This window comes from Brachycentrus maculatus, unplaced genomic scaffold (assembly GCF_059751285.1).
Source record: "Brachycentrus maculatus isolate JH-2025_06_01 unplaced genomic scaffold, ASM5975128v1 h1tg000007l, whole genome shotgun sequence".
Taxonomy (NCBI): Eukaryota; Metazoa; Arthropoda; class Insecta; order Trichoptera; family Brachycentridae; genus Brachycentrus; species Brachycentrus maculatus.
In genome coordinates this window covers 1618189-1641793 of record NW_028280762.1, presented here as the reverse complement: position 1 = coordinate 1641793, position 23605 = coordinate 1618189, and the positions used below count along the sequence as shown (strand labels likewise).

The 23605-nt window shown below is 35.1% G+C and overlaps 1 protein-coding gene across 7 annotated transcripts in view; it reads right to left on the bottom strand.

Moving 5' to 3' along the window:
• The window catches only part of LOC148313611 (uncharacterized protein CG43867), a 481259-nt gene that overhangs the window by 12825 nt on the left and 444829 nt on the right, over nucleotides 1-23605 (bottom strand). For 4 of the 7 annotated variants that reach the window (XM_088260074.1, XM_088260088.1, XM_088260119.1 and 1 more), the window contains 16 exons: nucleotides 22471-22572; nucleotides 20134-20322; nucleotides 19054-19173; nucleotides 18307-18483; nucleotides 16818-16917; nucleotides 16187-16320; nucleotides 13129-13254; nucleotides 11609-11726; nucleotides 10240-10440; nucleotides 9541-9781; nucleotides 7545-7752; nucleotides 7133-7294; nucleotides 6056-6187; nucleotides 5281-5425; nucleotides 4631-4743; nucleotides 4131-4370 (listed from right to left, as the gene is read on the bottom strand). In XM_088260074.1, coding sequence (XP_088116200.1) covers nucleotides 4131-4370; nucleotides 4631-4743; nucleotides 5281-5425; nucleotides 6056-6187; nucleotides 7133-7294; nucleotides 7545-7752; nucleotides 9541-9781; nucleotides 10240-10440; nucleotides 11609-11726; nucleotides 13129-13254; nucleotides 16187-16320; nucleotides 16818-16917; nucleotides 18307-18483; nucleotides 19054-19173; nucleotides 20134-20322; nucleotides 22471-22572 — 2508 coding nt within the window. The remainder of the gene's footprint in view (nucleotides 1-4130; nucleotides 4371-4630; nucleotides 4744-5280; nucleotides 5426-6055; nucleotides 6188-7132; nucleotides 7295-7544; nucleotides 7753-9540; nucleotides 9782-10239; nucleotides 10441-11608; nucleotides 11727-13128; nucleotides 13255-16186; nucleotides 16321-16817; nucleotides 16918-18306; nucleotides 18484-19053; nucleotides 19174-20133; nucleotides 20323-22470; nucleotides 22573-23605) is intronic. The other 3 variants (XM_088260080.1, XM_088260111.1, XM_088260095.1) reach the window with 2 other exon arrangements.

The window sequence follows — 23605 nt, the reverse complement described above, 5'->3', positions numbered from 1 at the left end:
AGTCCCTAAGATCTCATGTTTAATTGGTTGACTCATATAGTCGGTAATATGTTTTTTACAGTTGCTAAAATACCATGTATAGTCCCTAAGATCTCATGTTTACTTGGTTGACTCATACAGTCGGTAATATGTTTTTTACAGTGGCTAAGATAACATGTATAGTCCCTAGGATCTCATGTTTACTTGGTTGACTCATATAGTCGGTAATATGTTTTTTACAGTCGCTAAGATACCATGTATAGTCCCTAGGATCTCATGTTTACTTGGTTGACTCATATAGTCGGTAATATGTTTTTTACAGTCACTAAGATGCCATGTATAGTCCCTAAGACCTCATGTTTACTTGGTTGACTCATATAGTCGGTAATATGTTTTTTACAGTCACTAAGATGCCATGTATAGTCCCTAAGATCTCACGTTTAATTGGTTGACTCATATAGTCCGTAATATGTTTTTTACAGTCACTAAGATACCATGTTATAGTCCCTAAGATCTCATGTTTACTTGGTTGACTCATATAGTCGGTAATATGTTTTTTAGTCACTAAGATAACATGTATAGTCCCCAAGATACCAGTTTGTCCGTACTAACTACAGTAATAGAGATGTGAATATTTGAAATTGATGGACTCAAATGAATAAAGCATGCAAGTGAAATGTAAACAATAGTTGATAAAAAAAAACAATAATAATAAAAATACAAAGCAAAGACTCGTCTAATAATATATATTTTTTACTACTACCAGAATATTTCTGTAGCAAAGCGATTTTACAATGTAGTATATTCATATATACATATTTCTTTTACCATTAATAAATACTGTATTGCATTGCTAATGTAAACGCTAAGCTTAATGAAGGTTATCTAATATTTTGAATATTAAAATGGATATTTCCTAAATTTGAATAAATATCAGCTCTTATACGATATATAATACTAGGAGTTTTATCGTATATTGTTGAAAGTATTTCAATTTTACAAAAAATAAGAAAGCATTTTGATAGATAAACAAAAATTACTGCGTAAAAACGTTTGTCGATATACATAGACAATCGATTGAAGCCGTAATATGTAAATATGCAATAAGCGAGCTTATGCGAGGCCTCAAAAATTAATTTGAATATGTATTATATATATGTATTACGTTGAATTGCGTGGATAGTGGAGAAACTTGAAATAAAAAGGGTAATTTGGTAAGTATAGGGAAAAATAATTTTTCCTTAGTAGTAAATAGTCTTAATGAAAATGGTGAATGTTACACGTGTGTAAAGTGATCACTTAAACCAGCCTATGACGGTCGTAAGCCCCGTAAATGCCCAGACTTCCATATTCTTCTTCATCTTTGATGAGATATCAAAAAATAATATGAAAATAACTCCTGTAATTGGAGATAATCCAGATTATGTGAACAAGTATTTGGACACACTCAAAATGTTGTAAATAAATTATCTGGTCAAATTATAAGCTTAATAATAAAAATGAAAATGGTATTTTCTGGCGTTTCTCATGTGTGTGATTATAATCCAGGATTCGGATCTCACATACTAATATAAGAGTTTCTGCTTAATAAAAAGCTTCTTTACATCTCACCAATAAATGTCTCTAGTGGAGTTCTAGTGATTCATGAACAAGGTTTCTAAATTGGTTCATATATATAGAACTTCCAAGAATTTGAGTAGTGTGGTTGTCAATAATGGGTAGAATTCGTGAATGTTACACGTGTGTAAAGTGATCACTTAAACCAGCCTATGACGGTCGTAAGCCCCGTAAATGCCCAGACTTCCATATTCTTCATCATCTTTGATGAGATATCAAAAAATAATATAAAAAGAAGTGCATTGAAAAAATACTAAGGAACGAAAATGATACCATTGCATTTATGTATGTACAAACAAAAATTATAGTTTTTCATGTACGTGAATGAATCATTTTATTTTTATTTTTTACAAAAATATAGATTTTTATATCATAAATTAATTGGAGCACACTTAAGATAGTATTTTACAAAAATAGCCCTCAATATGAATTGGAAAGATTTTATTATTATTAGAAATATCTATTGATTTTTTTTCATTAGAGTGAAGTTTGTACATGATGAACCAATTTATTTCAAATATAGTGGAATCAAATAGTTGTTAATGGTCACGTATTCCTAGCACAATTTGACTATCCCAAAACATGGCATACTAAATAATTAAAAATAATCTTCCTGTTTAAATCTAAGTTTGGATATTGTTATCATTTCTAGTGGCTATAACGCTCACTCCTTTCAAGAACGTCATAAATCAAGAAACTTGATTTTTCAGGATAACGTTTTTAAAGTTTGAAAACATAATACAATGAATTAAAAAAAAATATCAAGCCACTTATTAATCTTTTTACTGTGCAACAGATCTTTTTAGATAAAATCTGAATATTTCTCTCCATTTGAAAAGTATTTAGTATATATATTTTTTAATATAATTAAATAACACATTTTCTTCAAAATGCAAAAACAACACTTTCTGCCCTGTAGCGGGTAAATATTAAGTTAAAAATATGCCGCTTTTGCTGGAATATAGTACATTTTCTGGGCATTCCGAAAACATGCACAACTGAAAATTGTCGATTTTTGATTTATGACGTTCTTGAAAGGAGCGAGCGATATACTCGTATCAATACAAGAGATGGAAATTATCATTATTTTTGTTAATGTTAACAGGGAGTTATGATTATCAAAAGTGCCACGTCCTAGAGCAGTATTTCTCATAGTGGGCGATAACGCCCCCTTGTGGGCGTTCTAAGAGACGTTTACAGGGCGTTAGAAGCCCAAAGAGACAGATAGAAGTGCTAAGAAGTAAGATATATATTTTTATTCCTTCCCTCTTTCTATAATGGGACATTCTGACAATTTTATTTCCCCCTTTTGATGAGAAATTTTGATAGGGGGGTGCCAGACTAAAAAAGGTTGGGAAGCTGTGTCCTAGAGTGATCACTCAATTAGTGGATTCCACTGTATTTGAATAAAAAATACTCAATCATTTTTAAGCTACCATATTTGGGGACAATATCTCAGAGAGACTAACATTAAAATTATATGAAGATTGCCATATTGGTAATTAATGTCCTCAAATAAACCACAATTTAATCTTTACATGAGGTATAACATAAAGTGACCACCGTAACATGAAAAACTCTACCCATATTGACAACCACATTGTTAAATTTGGGTATGTGTTGCAATTCACAAGCTAAAATCACGTTTTGAAGCATCTCCTAGTATGTAAAAGCATACATTTTATAAAAGTTTTTTCTAAATAACAAAAAAACTTACTTAACTCAACCACAGATGGTGTCAATTGAAGGATAAATACAACTTCCGAAATTTGAGTAGCTTGGTTGTCCATCACGGGTAGAGTGGTGAATGTTACAAGTGTATAAAGTGATCACATAAACTAGTCTATGACAGGTTATAACACCTGTTAATATTTAGACGTACATATTCTTCTTCATCTATGCTGAGATATCAAAATAAATAATTATAAATCATCAGATTTGGGGGTAATGATCAATAATGGATGATGAAATAATGAAGTGACCAGAGTGCAGACTCTGAGACGATTGCAGGGTGGGATCAGAGGTATGGGAGTATTGATGAAGAGTGGCTGATGAAATAATAAGGATTGCAGGGTAGGATCGGAGGGATGGGAGTATTGATGAATAGTGGCTGATGAAATAATAAGGTTTGCAGGATAGGATCGGAGGGATGGGAGTGTTGATTTAAAGTGGCTGTTAAAATAATAACGTTTGCAGGGTGGGATCGGACGTATGGGAGTATTGATTGACGATGGCTTATTAAATCATAACGTTTGCAGGGCGGGATCAACGGATGGGAGTATTGATGAATAGTGACCGATAAAATAATAACGACTGCAGGGTGGGATCGGAGGGATAGAGAATTGATTAATAGTGGCTGATGAAATAATAACGTTTGCAGGGTGGGATGGGAGTATTGATGAATAGTGGCTGATGAAATAATAACGTTTGCAGGGTGGGATGGGAGTATTGATGAATAGTGGGTGATGAAAAAATAAAGTTTGCAGGGTGGGATGGGAGGTATAGCAAGCCATGCCCTCGCTGCAAGCACTTACATTCTTAAGCTTGAGGTGCATGCGCCCCTGGCTGGGGGAGGCCTTGCGCGGCGCGCGGGGGGTTACCTGCACGCCGTGCTTGGTGCCCAGGTGGCGGCTGGTCTGCTTCACCAGGCAGGAGACCAGCTCGTCCTGCAGCTCCGCCACCTCCAGGCACTGCTGCAGCGCGTTCTGCGCCAGCACCACGTGGTAGTCGATGCCCGCGTGCTCCACCGCCACCGACATGAACAGCTGGCAGCACTGCAGACCCAACCAAATTATCACATTACACACATATCAATAAACGAGGAGTGTTTACGCCATACAAAATACAGAATTATGCAAAGTTAATTGAACAAAAATCACTCATTTTAAAAAAATCAATCAATTTTTTACAAAATAAGTATGGCTCCAGCGGACAAAGATTTGAAGAAATTTCCGGCTGATATAAGACACATTTGATCACAGCTAAACATACCTAACTGAAGAAATGGATGGTTTAGAATGGGCAGGAAACAAACCTTAAACAGTTTAATGGCCTCTGCTTGTAACGCCTCAGAGTTTAAGGATGTTAATGGAGATGCGATATTGTCTTTGGAGTGAAGAAGTTGAGGATGGCGCCATAGTACACAATCTGTAAAAAAGTAGAAACATTAACATATGAGAACAATTTTGATGTTTGGATTGTAAAACAAGTATGTATGTAAGGAGCATATCTCAGATGAATAGGACTATAGTTTTATGCCTTTTTATTCTGTGAACATTTATATCCCTGAAACCTTACACCAAATTTAATCTGCATAAACCAGTAAATTAAGCCAAATTTATTTATATACATATAAATTTATTTTTAACATTGAAACAAAGGAATAATCCGTAAAGCCTCTACTTTTAGAGGCTTGTCTGCAGGTAGGTTAGTAAGGATAGAAAAGGTAGGTGTGAGAAATACATCACAAACACCCTAATTGAAAATGATTCATTCTTGAATTTATTGTACAATGGCGGGAACCGAATCCACGATGTCAGTTTTGGAGTCGAGTGTCTATGCAACAGCGCTGGGCGTATGTTAGAAAACCAGTTTGGCAATGTTATGGAATGTTACTAGTGAATGCATTAGTTGATGATGTGTGCTCGCGCGGCAAAAGGAACAAAATAACGACAGTGGACTCACTCGGGTCACCATCGGTCTCCATGAGCTTTTGTACGAGTTGTTCGTAATGTGTTCCTTGACTGAGTCCTCCCCCACTGACAACTGTTAAATTATAGAGCCAGGCATCCTTCTCTGCTTTGTTGCTGAATAACAAATATGTAGGTCCCTGAAAATATAAAGAAAAATGAATTTATGTTCACATGCATATATTCAATAAGCTGTTTATTTAAAATATTAATATTTAGGTAGCAAATAAAGCGCAATTTGTACAAAATATCTTCTAAAAGGCATTTTAAATTTTTCTTGTTTTTGCATATCTTGATGATATGCACTATATACAAAATCCAAGTGATCAATGTGCAATTAACAAATAACACTCCACAGAAAAAATAATAATAAATAATAAAACCCTTATCCGCACCCCAATGGTGCATAGGGCACTGCTTCATATAAACGCAGTGTTATCTCGATCGTTTACACATGAAGGAAAGGTGATCAGCCCTCCGCTTCAGGTGCCAGTCCAGGGTAATATTAAATAAATATTACAGTGAAAAAATCACTTATATTTATTTGACCCCCCCTGGGAATCGAACCCGGGACCTCCAGAACGGTAGCCGAGCGTGCTGACCATTACACTACGGAGGCGGACACAGAAAAAAAGAATTATTAAATGATGCAGTATCACAATAGATTTTAAGAAATAGTGGTACTTATCAAGTAAAATTTAAATAAAAATGGATAGAAATTGCCACAAAGTGACTGCCGAATCAACTAATGAAATTATTGAGTTACTTACTTGGTGTTGGGGGTATATGGCAATGGTAAGGTGGGTTTGAGTCTCATCGGCCCTTTCTTCCGAGTCGGAATCAGACACATGTTCCACGTCCTCGACTCTAGCATCCCTCATATTGATCTGTCCCGCTGGGTTCTGTAATATCCCAAACAATACAAATAATCGCAAATGACAAACAATTTGTTGGGGTTGGAAATACTATTTCCATTTCACTTGTTTAAATAACCAGACATCTATAGACAAGTAAACCTTACACGGATCAAAGTATTAACACATTGTTCTCAAGCGGTTTTTTCATCAACCCTGATCCAAATTATACTTAGACAGTTTGTCGACCTACCCTACGTATACTAATCACAAGTAACCGCAAACCCAATTCCCATCTGTACAATGTTTTTTTGGCGTCTCTCGTGCTCTACCAAAAGTAAGCAATTAGAACGCTTATAGGCGACTCCCGCAAACAATATGTTAAGTATGAATGCAGATTTTGATTTTTTTTGTTAAATCTAGTAACCTAATTTTCAGCTACAATTGTAGGGGCAGTCTTGCGGGTATAGAATTTGTAACATGAAGACAATTGGTAGGGGGAAGCATCGTAACATGGTTCAACCCAAAAAAAGTCTTAAAATTACTTAATTTACCCAACAGCTAAATTAAGTACATAATTGAGTATGTCTTCAAACAACTTAATCTACCCAAAAACTAAATGAAGTGGTGAGTATTGCAACAATACATATTGTAGGTATCTTCAGATATAAACAGGTATAAATGTGAAAAACAGCCATCAAAGGGATTTAATTGTTTAATTTATCTTTCATACATGTAGCATAAGAGGGTGAAATAAAATAATTTGTTATTGTTTTGTGTTGTTCCATTTAAGAAATCATATTCTATATAACGTTTTGAGCTGTTGTTTCGGCAAAAATATTATAGCGTTAGGTCATTTTGGCAAGAGGCTTTTTCGGTATAAGGCATGTAGGTGTTTTGGCGCAAACACATATATGAACCAAAAAACAGAATACATACATGTATTTTTTTAAAAATAAATTTAAAATTAAGGGATAACAAAAATTAACATACATTGTCAGCAGATGTCTTGAAGTAAAGAAACATCTTTCCAATGAGAACACACCAACTCTTCTTGGCATGACCATTTTTCACTTTGGTCAGCCATCCTTGGATTGTCGGCTTGTTGTCTTCTTTGCTCAGAAGTAGTTTAGTAGCGTTGCGCCTCTGGACATTCTAAAACAGTCAAATTTTATTTTAAAACGCAAAGATTCATAAAAATACACTCTGTATTAGATGATTGACATTGGCAGGCATTGACTTGCTAACGCCATTACTAGGGTAAAATTAGTTTGAGCTATTTTTTTGCCGGGGTGCCTGTACTAGGTATGGGCAAATCCACAAAGCCCCATTTTTTTGCCTGTATGTAGTACGGGCAAAGCGTCAAATTGGTGGATAAACATTGATTAATATTAACACCACTAACCTGCAAAACTCGTATCCAATCTTCCATGGTGGGTATACTATCCGCTGTCAGGTAGTATGTTCGGGAACCGGTGTATATTTCGAAGGTTGCCGCTCCATCGTTCCTTGAAATCTTGCAAGCCTCTCCGAGCCCAATCTGCCCCTGCGCCTTCCTGTTGACTTCCGATTGCGACTTCCAATACGATAAAGTGCCATTCTTCAAAACGAACCTGCAACAAAACAAATCAAACGGGTTACTTTTACAAAATCATTAATACTTTATTTAACCTTTGTGCCAATGTATAGTGCGCAACAGAGGTAGACCACTGCCCAAGAATTTTTTGTAAACTGCAGTACTTTAGGAAAAACTTAACAAATCTATTTTAACAGTTATATTGATAAAATAATCGGTCACCTCAAAGGATAAATTTCTAGGTATGGAATAAAAAAGCTGTTTTCCCATTGACTTATATTGTATGGTGTAGATTAAGCTGATTTATCACGGACGCCTATTATAACACAACGCTTATCCCATGAATCGAAATTGTAACAAAGATATTTATATTACTAATTATGACAAAAATATTTATCGGAAACTAAAAAAAAAATAAGATCGGTATGTCTAAATCATTCTGTATGTAAGATAATATAAATATTTTGAATAATATTATCATAAATCGGTATAATCCAATTGCAAAATGTACCATAATCATAGTCGATAAATTAAGACCCTTTGAAAATTTTATTTTTTATTTATTTTTTTTATTTTTTATTTAAACTTCATGTACAGAAAATAAAAAGTACATTGGCGGGCTTATTGCTAAAAAGCAATATCTTCCAACCGACCATAGACGGACTAGTGATATTGATCAAAACGTTTGATACCATATATAGCCGTTTGCAATCAGTGGGCAGATAGTACTTGAACAATTAAAAAAAACATAAATTACAAATTGACATTTAAAAAGAAACATAAATTAACAAAAGACGATAATAAGGAGGGCAAAGGAAGAAGGAATTTAGGGAAGGAGGTAGAGGGAGGAGGTTTGATCGACAGTTAGGATTCTAATGACAGATAGTAATGTCTCAGACGTTTTCAAAAGTTAATACATATTATTGTCTGATGTAATAGATTTTATCAAAAAACTAAAAAACAATTAATTAACAATTAGACAAAAAAGTATTCTAGGATTCTAATGATAAATAGGTAGAATTCGGTAGCAAGTTTAAGAAAGAGAGGAGGGGTCAGGGGAGGAGGAGATGGACAGTTAGGGTTCTAAGGTGAGATAATGATGTTTCAGGCGTTTTTTGAAGGTTAAGATAGAAGGTGCATTTTTTACATGTAGAGGTAGTTCATTCCAGAGTCTAGCCGCTTGGACAGTAAAGGAATTACTGAGGAATGCTGTGTTGTGGCAAGGAATGGAGAGTGTTCTCTCTTGGGAAGAGCGAAGCGATAGACCATGATCAGAAAGGTAAACGAAGTTTTCTACAAGATAAATTGGTGCACTGGGGTCGTGAAGAATGTTGTATAATAGGGCAAGAGATTGTGAATTTATGCGTTGTTTAAAATGAAGCCATTTTAATTCAGTGCGACAGGGTGAAACATGGTCATATTTCCTTAAGTTAAAAATAAAGCGAATACTATGATTCTGAAGACGCTCCAGACGATTGATAAGTTCCGTGCTAGCGTTAAGGTAACATATATTAGCATAACACAGAGAAGATAGGAGGACAGATTGTGACAGATTTATTTTAGCAGTGGGCGGAAGAAAATTTTGTAACCTTTTTAATGAGTGGAGAGTGCGGTAAATATAAATAATGAAATAAGGACCAAGATTCAAAATTCACTAGTGATTGAACTTGCAGAAGATATTTGATGCTGAGACAGAGTAACTGTGTTAAAACGCAGCTCTCTGTCGTGATCCGTATATAAACACATTCATAGAGACATTTTGACTTTGGGACGTCACCACAAGCTCTTAGTTCCAGCACATAAAAACGCACAACTCATAACTCACCATCTCTTCCGCCAGGTCTTCAGTTTCCCCCCTAGCTTGGCGAGGTGGCCGCTCTTCTCGAGCGGCTCCTGGCGACGCGGAGAGTCAGCCGCAGGGCCCGCGACTCCGGCTGGCGCGCCCACCACGCTACCGCGCGTGGCCAGCGAAGGCAGGGACAGTGAGGTAGATGTGACCTCGCAAGCCGACACCGCGTCTGGTGGGATCGCATAGTCGTCCGACATGCCCGACTCAAACGACGTGTCTGAAAGTCAAACAAAGCAAATTTAATAAAATAATACTGACTTGACCCCTATTGGAGATTATTTAATTGAAATTGAATTGAAAGAAGGCATTTTATCGTGACTATCTCAAAGAGACGCGCCACATGGATTGGTCATGCGATGAGACAGGAGGTTTTCCTGCATCTGATTATAGAGGGAATGATCAAGGGCCACGCCGCGAATATCTTTGCAACTTATACAAGGATGTGGGCTGTTCAAAGTATGAAGAACTTAAGAGGATTTTGCATAATAGACCGGAATGGCGAAGGAGGTGTCATTTGTTGCTGCAGACCAATCCACAGGATTGAGACCACAGAAGGAGATGTTCCTTAATAATTTATTTAAAAACCAAGCAGATATGTACTAATACCAAAATATGCACGTTTATGTTTGGTAGCAAAAAGTCAACTAGCAAAAAGTCAACTAAAATAATTTTTACCTCTTGTCTTGCTCTGCTTGCTAGGAGAGCCGCTGCTTGATCGTTTGGCGGGGCTCAGGCTGGAGCTGGTCTTCACGGACTTGGAGGGGCTGCTGGCGCTCAGGCTGGTGTCGCTGGAGCTGCAAGGGCCCCCAGACAGCGTGAGCGCCGCCGCGGGGCCCGGCATCGCTGCCGCAGGCTGCGGGCTGTACACGGGAGTGCCTGGAACCATCGTTAACACTGAACATACTGCTAAATAAATGGCAAATCCAAAGACAGCGGTCCCTAACCATTTTATACTTTGATAATTTTACCAGGAGAATGGAACCATCCAGTCTCCCCTACATTGTACTGTAAACGTTGTACAGCCAACCCCAAGGCAGACGACTTCCGGGCAGACCACCAAAGAGATGGATCGACAGCTGGGAATCGACATCGCAGGAGGCCAATCCCTCTTAAAAATAGGCCACAAGGCCTACACCGAGAAGAAGAAGAAGAAAATGATTTTACCGTGGCCCACTGAGGGATGGGTGAGACATTAATTGTTTTGATTTAACCACATAATGCTCAGTTTTTATCATAAAAATAGAACTAAAAATAACGGGTTATTTTATTTATTATTTAAAGAGTTTACATAATTTAAAAGTTATCCAGTTAAAAAAAAATTATAAAAAAATTTATAAAAACTTGACCTTTTGATTAAAAAAAAACATAATAAACCAAGTCGAACTATAATAATAAGAAGAACAATGATATAAATCAAAATACATACTAACATAAAATTATGTATTTTATTGAAAAATTTCCAATAAATTCCAATAAAAAGCGTCAAGTGGCAACTGGCAATCTCTTGCATTGCATATTGCGTATTTCTAGATACTTTTGATAGATATATTTGAAAATTTGACATAAATTAGAATGAAATATAAAATGAAAAAAGTAACGAAAACCATCAGAATAGGGAAACCGTAATCGTAACAATATTTTTTTTTGGAATCTGAGCCCACCATCCACCCGCAGCAGTTATAAAGTCCTGAGGGACTCTCTGTCAGCTGCACATAGAAAATCTTCAAAATATTTCTGAAGAAATAAATAATGCTCTATTCAATTAATGAGGGGGGAGGAGGATGTACGGACAGAGGCCGACACTTTGTCCCCACCCCTCGGGATCCCCTCATTACCTCGTAACAATTATCCATGAGGCACATCTTGAGTTTTTAAGCTATCTGTGTTGTGTATTATTGATCTTACTACATTTTTACTCAAAATTCAAATCTCGCGGTCATCAAATTTGATGCAAGAAGAAAATACTAACATAACTAACATTTTTATAAAATGTCTTATCACAAAGTTAACGCTTTAAATATTAATGATATAAAATACAACTTACTGAATGTGTGATGAGGAGTGTTATGGGCAGTGATGCCCATTGAATGTGGATCTTCTCCATCTGAAGAATCGTCTGAGGAATCGCCAGTGAACGGCATCGATCGAATTTGGCTAGCCCGCTAAAAATTAAAGATCAGTTATGAAGAAAAAATTTCATCCAAGTTTAAGTAAAAATCGCAATGATAATTGCCAACTTTCAGTATGGATTGGCCCAATGAGAAGAAAAGTTTGATCAAAATATCATTATTATTAAAACCATATCCGCTCCCCATGTGGAGCATATGGAGTTCACAAACTGTCTCCGGGCTTTTCTGTCGGCCGCCAGCTCCCTTGCATCCTTCCAAGTCAGGTCTGCGTCCCGAAGTTTAGACGAGAACTGCCAACGAATTGTCAGCAGTGGTCATCCTGGGCGGCGCGAACCTGATGCCTTGTAAAAGAGGCAAGGTTGATTAAGGCTCTCGGAAGCCATGAGGAGTACATGGCTTAGCTAACTGAATCGCCTTTTCTTGATGATAGTTGTGTCTAAGATATGCTGCGTCTTACGACTTATCTCTTCATTCCTCACAAAGTCAAACAATCGCACGCCTAAAATTCTACGCAGACACCTATTCTCAAAGTTAAGTACACGGCTGCTCTGGGCCCTTGTAAGGTGCCATGTTTCACAGCCATATAAGAGAATCATAAGCGACATATTATTCAAACCCGTTTATTAGATTTACTCGATAATTTGAACAAAGGAGATGGTATAATTTTGCCAAATAGGGCAGCATAGGGTGCAGAAAGAGACATATATATTTTTGGGTAATGTATCCAATATTAAACAAGGTTATTGTATTAAATTCTACTTTTATTTACATATATATATATATATATATATATATATATATATATATATATATATATATATATATATATATATATATATATATATATATATATATATATATATATATATATATATATATATATATATATATATATATATATATATATATATATATATATATATATATATATATATATATATATATATATATATATATATATATATATATATTTATATATATATATATATATATATATTTATATATATATATATATATATATATATATATATATATATATATATATATATATATATATATATATATATATATATATATATATGTATAATATTATCATATATAGGCAGGCGCTGTGGCGTAGTTGGTTAGACACTCGACTGCGAAATTGGCGTGTTCGATTCCTGCCAATTGCAAAATGAAGTCAAGAAAGATTTATTTTCAATTGGTCTGGGTGTTGGTCATGTGTTTTTCACATTTACCTTCCCTATCCTTACTATCTACCTGCAGAAAAGCATCTAAAATAGACGCTTTGCGGGTTATTCCTTTAAAAAAAAATGTTAATAAAAGTAGAATTCAATACAATAACCTTGTTTAATTTTGGATATGTTACTCAACAATTTAAAATAGAATTCTACCAACTGTCTGCAGTTAAATGAATAAATGACAAATATATTACCCCCTTGACAGTGGCGTAGACAGGGACGGATATATCCTGATAGCTGGCAGTCTCTCCAGCGAGTCTGCTGGAAGCAGGTGGACTCAACTCGTCACCAACTGATTGTTGGAGTCCATCAGCGGCGACCTGAAAAGGATGAGGGCTATTATTATAAAACTTACTTATAACCCTTATCCGCACCCAATGGTGCATAGGGCACTGCATCGAATTGACGCAGTGTTATCTTAATCATTACTTACATGAAGGCAAGGTGATCACTCTTGCGTTTCAGGAACCAGTCCAGGGTAATATTAAATAAATATAACAGTGCAAAATCACAAATATTTATTTTCACCCCCCTGGGAATCGAACCCGGGACCTTCAGCACGGTAGCTAAACACGCTGACCATTACACCACAAAGGCGGACAAAATGAATATAAAACAGAACTGTAATAATGATTACCCTGATTAGTACACGTTTCTGTCACACTTGATACCATACTTATTAAAATTCTACATAGCGGTATTACAAAAACGACTTGTAGGCTGATAAGAGCCTTACCAGCAATAGAAGAATTCAGTTAGTATCTGGCAACACTGAGAGCCAAACGTCAGTTCACACCCAATTAAAAAAATATATATATAGGGTCCGCCATCTAAAGTTTTTTTTTTCAACTAGTGCTTATTTCGTGAATGGTAACACTTAGCTCATGTCTGATTTGACAGATAATTAGTTTTATCCTTCCGCTGAGCGAATATGGTTGTGTATACGCTTGAACAACGCTGGGAAATATTGCGACATTACTTTGAAAATCATGGTAATGTTGCAGAATGTGTGCGAAAATTGCGTACGGTTTTTGGAAGAAGAGAAGCACCGTCAGCTCCGTATGTTCGTTATCTTGTGAAAAAAGTGAAAGAAACTGGCATCCTCATCGATAAACCAAAGCGTGAAAAGCCAAAAACAGTGCGTACACCCGAGAATATCGATGTTGTGGCAGAAAGTGTGCGTGAAGCGCCATCAACATCAATTCACCGTCGTTCTCAACAATTGAACATTTCGGAGACATCATTGAGACGAATTTTGCATAAAGACCTTGGTATGACGCCATACAAAGTCCAATTGGTTCAGGAGTTGAAGCCAACTGACCATCCAATGCGTTTTCGCTTCGCTGAGTGGGCCTGCGATCGACTTACAGAAGATGCCGATTTTGCCAAAAAAATCATCTTTTCGGATGAAGCTCATTTTGATCTTGGCGGGTATGTAAACAAGCAAAATTGTCGTATTTGGGGCACAGAAAACCCGCACGCATACATTGAAAAGCCGGTACACCCAAAACGAGTCACTGTTTGGTGCGGATTTTGGTCCAGAGGCATAATTGGGCCATTTTTCTTTGAAAATGAGCAAGGAGTGGCCGTTACAGTCAATGGCGATCGTTATCGGGCCATGTTGAACGGATTTTTGTTCACAAAAATTGAAGAGGAGGATATTGGCAACATTTGGTTTCAACAGGACGGCGCTACGTGCCACACAGCCGAAGCTACACTCGATGTTTTGCGCCCTGTTTTAAAAAAAAAAAAGTTATTTGGCGGACCCTTTATATACATATGATTTTTTTTTGTTTTTTGGTATATATTTTGAAAAAATATTTTAATATATATTTTTTTAACTCTTTACCTTTCAGTAAATCTTTTCTTATCTAAACCACATATTTATTTTGAAGAAAAACAATTTTTTTTATAAAAGAATGGTGTTTTAAGAATAAAATTCAATCAGGTCAAATGTTACCTGAGTTAAATGAAAATTAAGTTGCGATTTATTGTAAACTGGGCCTTAACTTGAAATTATGAAATATGAAATTTGATCCAACCATTAAGGATCAGTTCCGTGATAGCTATGACATGAATATTTTATAATACCATGAATTTATTTTCAAACGAACAGATGTTTAGCCTTTTCTCAATAGATGGCATTCCGAATACTCTAAATACTTTACTCAATAGATGGAGTTCTGAATACTTCAATAAGGCAAAAAAAGGGTCAACGAGGTGTGGGCAAAAGACAGATCTCCTGGCTCTGGAATATATGAGATTAGACGGGGATTAGGGCTGTCAACGCGCTGTTTAGAGCTGCCCAAGACTGGGATAATTACTCCCAAGTGACAGTCGACATCAGCGGACCTGACATGATGAAGAAGAAGAGGATCTTGCGTACATTTAACAGAGTCTCTGCTAAATAAAACTAACTCAAATCAACCAAAGGTACTGCCGCAAACTCACATATGATGTGATGTATGAATCATATCGCATATATCCGTTTAAAAAATTTGTGTAGTATGGTTTTCCACAGTAAATGCTACTTAATCACTTAAACTAGCCGATAATAGGTTGCAAAGCTTATAAATACCCAGACTTCCATATTGTTCTTCATCTATGTTGAGAAGTTAAAATACTTATAAATCCGAAATAATGATCCTTAACGGTTGGATTAAATTTCCCTACCAGTGAGCAACAGGTTGAAAAAGTGTTAACCTTCCCCTCCCGGTGATATGTATTTACTACCACTTGACTTTAAAAATGAGAATATCTATATAAAATATAATAGATACAGGCTTAGAATTTTTGTATTCCTCCGTAATACAATTACGTGTTACATAAAAGTATTATAATTAGTATTTCATAGTTATTAATTTGCAGTGACGGATATAAATAAATTGTAAAAAAATCAGGGATAGAATCACCAATACACAAACGTTTCTCAGTGTATTCTCAGTGTGACTTCATACTGTTTCCGAGATCTCATTTTAGTAGCGCACAAGTCGTCGTTCAGGGTGGTCATGCCGCTATGCTAGCTATGTGTATTTTTGTATTTGTTTGTATCTTTTTTCTCTTTTTTAGATACTAACCAGAGATAACATTACAAAATTGATACATTTCAATAAAAGTCAATAAAAGCAACATTTAGGAATATTCACATCTTTTCCATTTTGAAATCAAATTTTCATATGGTGTACAAAATACATATCACCGGTGCATGCGGAAGTTTTTAGCACCGTAAGAGATAAGTTAAGGAAGAATTACTTGGTATATTTTGGCTTCCCAGCTGGGGAAGCGGTGGAGTGGTGGGGTGGGGGGGCGGGGGGTCGCGGGGGCCAGAGACCCCTCACTTCCGGTACTCGACCCCCCTGCAGCACCCAGCCAGCCGGGAGTACGTTCTGCAATAGCAACAAAAAACATTATTTTACCGTATTTTATAGACTATACATAAGACCCACATTATGAAACAACAATGAAATTAATATTAATAATTATTCTGAATTTGCCAATCACCTAATAGAAAATAATCACTCGTTTGATAAAAATAAAGGTCTCAATATATTAAACATATGCAAAAGAGGACTTATATTAGATTACTTAGAAATACATATTAGAAATTGAAAAGGCAATTAAAAATAATTTACAACTAAGAAATACAAGAGTAAATGATTTTTCTAAAAGTCCGTTATTAAATATGTCTCCAATCACTCATCATCCTTGATCCCTTTTGACTGTGACTGCCAATCAATAAATAAATAAAGCCACTTCATCAGTCAATCAGTCTTGATAATGAAGCGGTTAGTTTCGAAACCAGTAGATATTATAATTAAGTTATAATAAAATATTTATAGTGATTTTAAAACAAAGTTACATTTTAATTATATTATAATAATACCTCTGCTTGGAGTATAAATCTCAGCATAATCATGCGTAGTATCTCCGTCAGTTGACGTGTTGGGAGTTGTTGAAAGGATGACTAAATTTTCAACAGCAGCCTAAAAGAAAACATTAATATTATTATTAAAAAAAAAGTTTTGCTCATTGTTTAAACCCTAACGTACGAAAGTGAAGCATAGGGTTGGCAAAAGAAGGATGAAAGAAGACTGAATGCAGTCGAAATGCGATTTCTAAATATCGCAAAACCATGTATGGTAGATGTCCGAATGGTGATATAAGAAAAGATTGCAAGGCTGGGATAAGCATTATCAATAAAATTTAAAAAAGGTGTTTTGAGATGGTTTAGGTTTGTGAATCGAATGAGCGAAGAAGGGTAAGTAAAACAAATTTATGGGGCGAATTTGGTTGGTAATAAAAGCATACGGAGACCGAGGAAAATTTGCCATGATAATGTATTTCCAATAAAATAGTTGGAACAGTCAGCTGGCATGTATGAGAAGTAGACTGTACTTGTGTAGTTGTTGTTTTATTATATAAAATGCAGTTCCACCAAGAAATGTCAACACAAAACTTTAATCTTATTCATACTTTCTAATACACACAGGTCTGATAAATATTTTTGGGCTATTTGGCCTTGGATTGACTAAGACTTCCACATTCCTTTCTCACAATGTTCTGTACTTCTGTTGAGATGGCTATAAAAAAAACTATATTGATAACGAGTAAATTACACTCGAATGTTTGAAAAAAGGGGATTTCTGTCAACTGATAAAAATCAATGAAAGTTTAAAGTTCTGTACCGAGATTTCTTAGTGGAATTGCATTTTATATAATAAAATAACAACTAAGTATTTAGTTTTTTTCCACATTTGACCAGTTATTGGGTTTCGTTGTTACCGACATCACCAGTCTGATGATGTTGATATGGACGAAACCCGGTCACTGGCTAAATAAAATATATGTGGAAAAAACTATATAATTGTTATTTTATTAAATATCTAAGGAAGTGATTTATTTATTTATTTAAATCAAATATTTGTAATTTATATTAGCATTTAATTTTATTTCTGATAATATCTATTGCATTCTTGCCAGTGTCCTTTATTTTAACCTAAAATATAATGTATACCCACACATAGGCCATGCCTTTGTGGGATCTTTTTTTGTATTTATAATATATATATATATATATAAATATATATATATATATATATATATATATATATATATATATATATATATATATATATATATATATATATATATATATATATATATATATATATATATATATATATATATATATATATATATATATATATATATATATATATATATATATATATATATATATATATATATATATATATACATATATTTTTTTTTTTTTTTTTTTTTTTTTTTTTGTTGTACTTGTAATTATAATTATAATATATTGTGAAATGCAAATGAATTTCAAATAAAGAAGAAAAAAATGGGAAACTCACGGCTAGATCGTCGGCAAGGAGGCTTCCATTGGTGTGCTCGTCCATGGTGGCAATGGCGGTGTTCAGAGCAATATTGCTGTTGATGTTCACAACAGGGTTGGATGTCCCAATGGAGAGGTTTCTTCTGTGCCGGACGGGAGTACTGTAGTGTGGCTCAATGGAGGAATGATGTGGGATCTGAAAACACAACAACAGTGAAAAACTGACTAACCAACCATTACGTTTCCTTCACGGCAAAGCACCCTTGAGATAGTATTTTAAATTTAAATGTACAAAGTGATCTGATTCACGACCGTGCCAGAAGAATCCATATACACGAGCTTTAGTACACTCTTATAGCAGAGAAAGTCCAAAAGAAGTTTCTGAGGTATCTCTACATGAAAGAGTACGGCTAGTACCTCCTTGGCTTTACCCGAGTTTCTCCAGGGTATGCTTGGCTACAACAGTTTAGAGACTAGAAGGAACGTGTATTTGAAAACGCATTTTTATCGATTGTTGCACGGTATGATCGATAATCCTGAAATTGTCCGGAGCATTGGTCTGTATGTTTCCGATAGTTACCTAAGACAGCGTCGGCATAGATTGTTTCACATTCCTATATACAGGACCAACCAGGAGGCGGTGAATTGTCTGATAAGATTGGATCCAAGACTCAAATTATATAAAGCAACCCGCACTTGTAAAGAAGAAGTCGGAGCCACACGAAAAAAAAATTGATTACTCAAAGCAATTTAAATATATATTTACTTGTGGTGCTTCCAGGCTCTCTGATCTTCTTCTGTTGGCCGCCAGGAGAGCTGCTGCAGAACTTCGAGAAGGACTTTCCTCAGCACGCACCTCAAGGGAAAGGCTGGTTCTATTTGGCAACTGTAAAATAACATGTCCGATTCAAATTGCGAGTAAAAAAAAACAAGGGTAAGTTTGATAAAATTGGCAACATATTCTGATTGCGGGGCACTTTTAAGCAAGGCATCTCCAACTCAGTATAAACGCGTATTTATGGTTGCGTTTGAAAAAAAAACTATAAATATTGTTTTGAAAGCAGAACAATGATTAATCTACCTTTTTTTGATACCTGATAAAGTCGATGAAAAAAAATCATATCATTTTTCTCTCAACGCATCAAAAATTTGTATAAGGCAAGACATGAAGAATGATGGTTAACAGCTGTTGTCATCAGCTGGCTATAGAATGGGAAAAGGACTGATGTTTGAAATAATTTTGTTACTTTAAATATCAGATGTTAAACATGATCCAAGAACACAAGCAATAATACGGAAAGTATGGTAAAGTTCTAGTAATTCTTTAAGTAACCAAGTGTTTCTGAAGCCCTGTTGAGTATTGTGTCTTCTAAGGAGTAGTTGTTGGTTACAGCTATCGAAGTATGGCAAAGTTCATGTCAAAATATTGGCTGTTTAAACAGTCCTGATGAGGAAGATGACTCCTACAAAAAGACTGCAGTTGCTTGTTACACTGCTTAAAAAGTCCCACACTAAATCATTAATCTGGCTATCTGTTTCTAGAGTCCTGTTAAGCAATATAGTTTTCATTTTTTTTAGTTGCTGGTTACAGTAGTTAGGGTATGGTACATTTCAAGTCATCAGTCACTGACCAAGCTGTTTCTGGAGCCTTGTCAAGCAATTCAGCTCTTGAAGAGTTTTAGTTGCTGGTTTAAGTGGTTAGGATATGGTACATTTCAAGTGAACAGTCACTGACCAAGCTGTTTCTAGAGTCCTGCTAAGCAATTTAGTTCTTGAAGAGTTTTAGTTGCTGGTTACAGTGGTTAGGGCATGGTGTATGGTACATTTCAAGTAATCAGTCACTGACCAAGCTGTTTCTGGAGCCCTGTTGAGCAATGTGGTTCCTGAGGAGTTCGAGTTGCTGATTGCAGCGGTTGTTCTGCTCCCGGAGGTGTTGGTTCTGCTGCTCCAGCTCCCGAAGCTTGTTGGTGACCCACTCCTTGATGCGAGCAGCCTTGGCTTCCACTTGCTTGGCGTCCTGGAGTCGCAACTGCTTCTGGAATCAAACCACCTTAATGAGTAAACATATACACAATCTTAGAACATTTCTACTAAATTCAATTTAAAGACAAAGATATATATGTATTGATTTTAAATCAAACACAGATTTTTTGAGTCTACTAAGTTGTATTTTATTAACAAAAACACAAAAAATTATATTGTGACAATTGTTTCGCCTTGTTAGGGCATTATCAAACGAATGTGAAGATCAAATGGACTATGGTCCTTATGTAGCTATACAATTCTAAGTGACAGTTTTAACACGTGCAGCAATAATTTATGGGAGACAACAGTAGCTAATGGGGGATATAGGTATGTACCCTTATATTTATTATCTGGGAAAGGAAGAATTTATTGACATGGCCATATTTAAGAGAATTAATATTTTAAAGCTTAATACAATTGTTGGTAATATTATTTTTAAGAATTTATATATGTAGATGTAATTATTAGTTTATCAATAACGCATCCTGCAAGCGTTTACATAGAGAGAGATGATGTACAGTAATAGTCTATTTAATTATGTTTAGCAGTAGTGAAGACATAAGGTATATTTAAATAGACTATTATTATACATCATCTCTCTCTATGTAAACGCTTGCATGATGCGTTATTGATATACTAATAATTATATCTACATATATAAATTCTTTCTTAAAATGAAAATGAAAATTGCCATGTCTAGTAATAATTATATCTACATACATAATTAATTATATCTACACACTTATATAAATTCTTTCTTAAAATAAAAATAAAAATTGCCATGTCAATAAATTCTCCCTTCCCAGAAAGTAAGTAAAAGGGTACATACCTACATCCCCCATTAGCTACTGTTGTCTCCCATAAATTATTACTGCACGTGTTAAAACTGTCACTTAGAATTGTATAGCTACATAAGGACCGTAGTCCATTTGATCTTCATATTCGTTTGATAATGCCCTAACAAGGCGAAACAATTGTCACAGTATAATTTTTTATGTGTTTTTGTTAATAAAATACAACTTAGTAGACTCAAAAAATCTGTGTTTGATTTAAAATTAATACATAAATTAGAACATTTCCACTAAATTCAATTTAAAGACAAAGGCATACACTATATACAGTGAAGTGGGCATCTCCGGGCCTGTACCCACAGATGCCAACCATAGATATTGTTTTGTAGATTGAGGCGGTTCGATTTGAAAGTGTTCGTTTTCATAATTGTCTTCCACTTCTTTTTCTTATATTAGATCTGAAGATCTGTTGTTTCAAGAAAGTGACTCCTCCTGTAATGTTGACGCCCAGTTATCCTTCCATCTCTCTGATGGTCTTCCGGGATGGTGACCCGGTGGTATCTTGTTAACCGCAATGTATGGGATCCTTGATTCATCCATCCTGTTGACATGGTCTCTCCAAAATCTTTTTCTTTCTCTACTTTATCGTACAACATCTTCGGTCTCACAGGTTTGCCTAATATCATCGTTTCAAATTCTGTCTTTGAGCGTTTTCCCCGTGATAGCCCTTAAGACTTTCATTTCCAATGTTCTGAGTAGATTTTTGATTCTGATTGTGTCGGCTCTTGTCTGCACCTCTTGTTTTCATAATTGGTATTTTTTATTTTTATTTTAAAAAAAGAGAAGAATTTGTGTTTTTATTATTTACAAAAATACTTCAATTTCATACTATTTCTGTGAGCCTAAGCAGCTCATTATGAGAAATAGGTAACAAATTGTGGTAGAGTGGATTCGAACGAGAAACTCTGACTCAAGAGTCCGCAACACTAACCACGGGACCACAACCCGACACAAAAATGGGTTCATGATAAAAGGTCCTCAAACAAGCTGGGTTATCCAGCAAAATTGGAATGGAAAAGAAGGAATGTTGGATATTTTGGACATGCGCTAAGACTTGAATGATACTATCTTTCCAAGTAATTGTAATGAGAGTGTGATGTGATTTTGCCTTTCTGTACTTTCTGGAGTGCTCTTTGAATATCATTGCATTACTTCTTGAAGCTTATCCTCAGAACCATTCTCCTCGTGTCTCCATACACAATGATCCAGTCCAGGTTGTCGGCATTCAGCCTTGCTGTAAGGCCGAATAATCGAAGGACCCGATAAAGTGAGCCTAAACATGGAATAAGAAGAAAAAATGAAATCACCTGTTCTTCGACCTGTCCCTCTAGGCGCACGATGGCCTTACGTTCGGGGGGACCCTCGCCGCAAGGGGGCCACTCCAACAGCCGCTGCTCCATCGCGCGCACCTGCAAATAAAATACACACTTTTATAAGAAACCACACCAAGCAGAGCGGAAATTCGCGAATGATTCACGCTGTAGAAAACGTTATTCTAGGCGAGATGGCATTATTCAAACAAAAATAATGAAAAATCACCTTGCATATTACATAATTTTAGAAGATATGACATTTTAAAAAAAAATCAGAAAAAAACATATAAAATTCACCCTGCATTTAATGTTATTCTTTGAGTATCAGAATTGTTAAAAAAACACTAACGAAAAATAAAATGAAAAATCACCTAGCAAATTAAGTTATTTTAGGAGAGATGATATTTTAAAAAAATATATAAAAAAAAACATATAAAACTCACCCTGCATTTAATGTTATTCTTTGAGTATCGGAATCGTTAAAAAAAACATTAACGAAAAATAAAATGAAAAAATAACGCTGCACATTACGTTATACTAGGAAATATGGCACCATTAAAAGAAAAAGGACAAAAAAATTCACCCTACGTTTAAAAACGTTATTTTTGGAGAGATGGCATTATTAAAACAATAACGAAAACAAGAAAGGCAAAATTCACCCTGCCTATTTATTACGTTATTCAAGGATAGATGGCATTCACACAATAACAAAAATTTTAAATGCAAAATTTATAATGAAAATTATGTTATTAAAGGGTATATGGCACTTTTAAGACAAAAACGAAGAAAATACAGTGCAATATTCACCCTGCATATCACTTTATTCCAGGATAGATAGCATTATTTAATACGTAAGATTTAGATTTAAACGTGCGCCTACTATTTGTATACGAAAGGAGAATTCTGAATACTGTTGCAATGAAGTATTTTTATATTTATTTTTATATTGTACAAAAATTTAATACATATACGAGTATTACCCGTTTGCAAAAAAAGCGTTGAAATACAATATGTTTTAGGTATATATAATCAGTTTCGAAATATATGATATAAATTCAATACATTTGTGGCATTGCGGTTCCAAGAACGCAATTAATATCACTCATAGGTGCATAATGAAATATCGGAA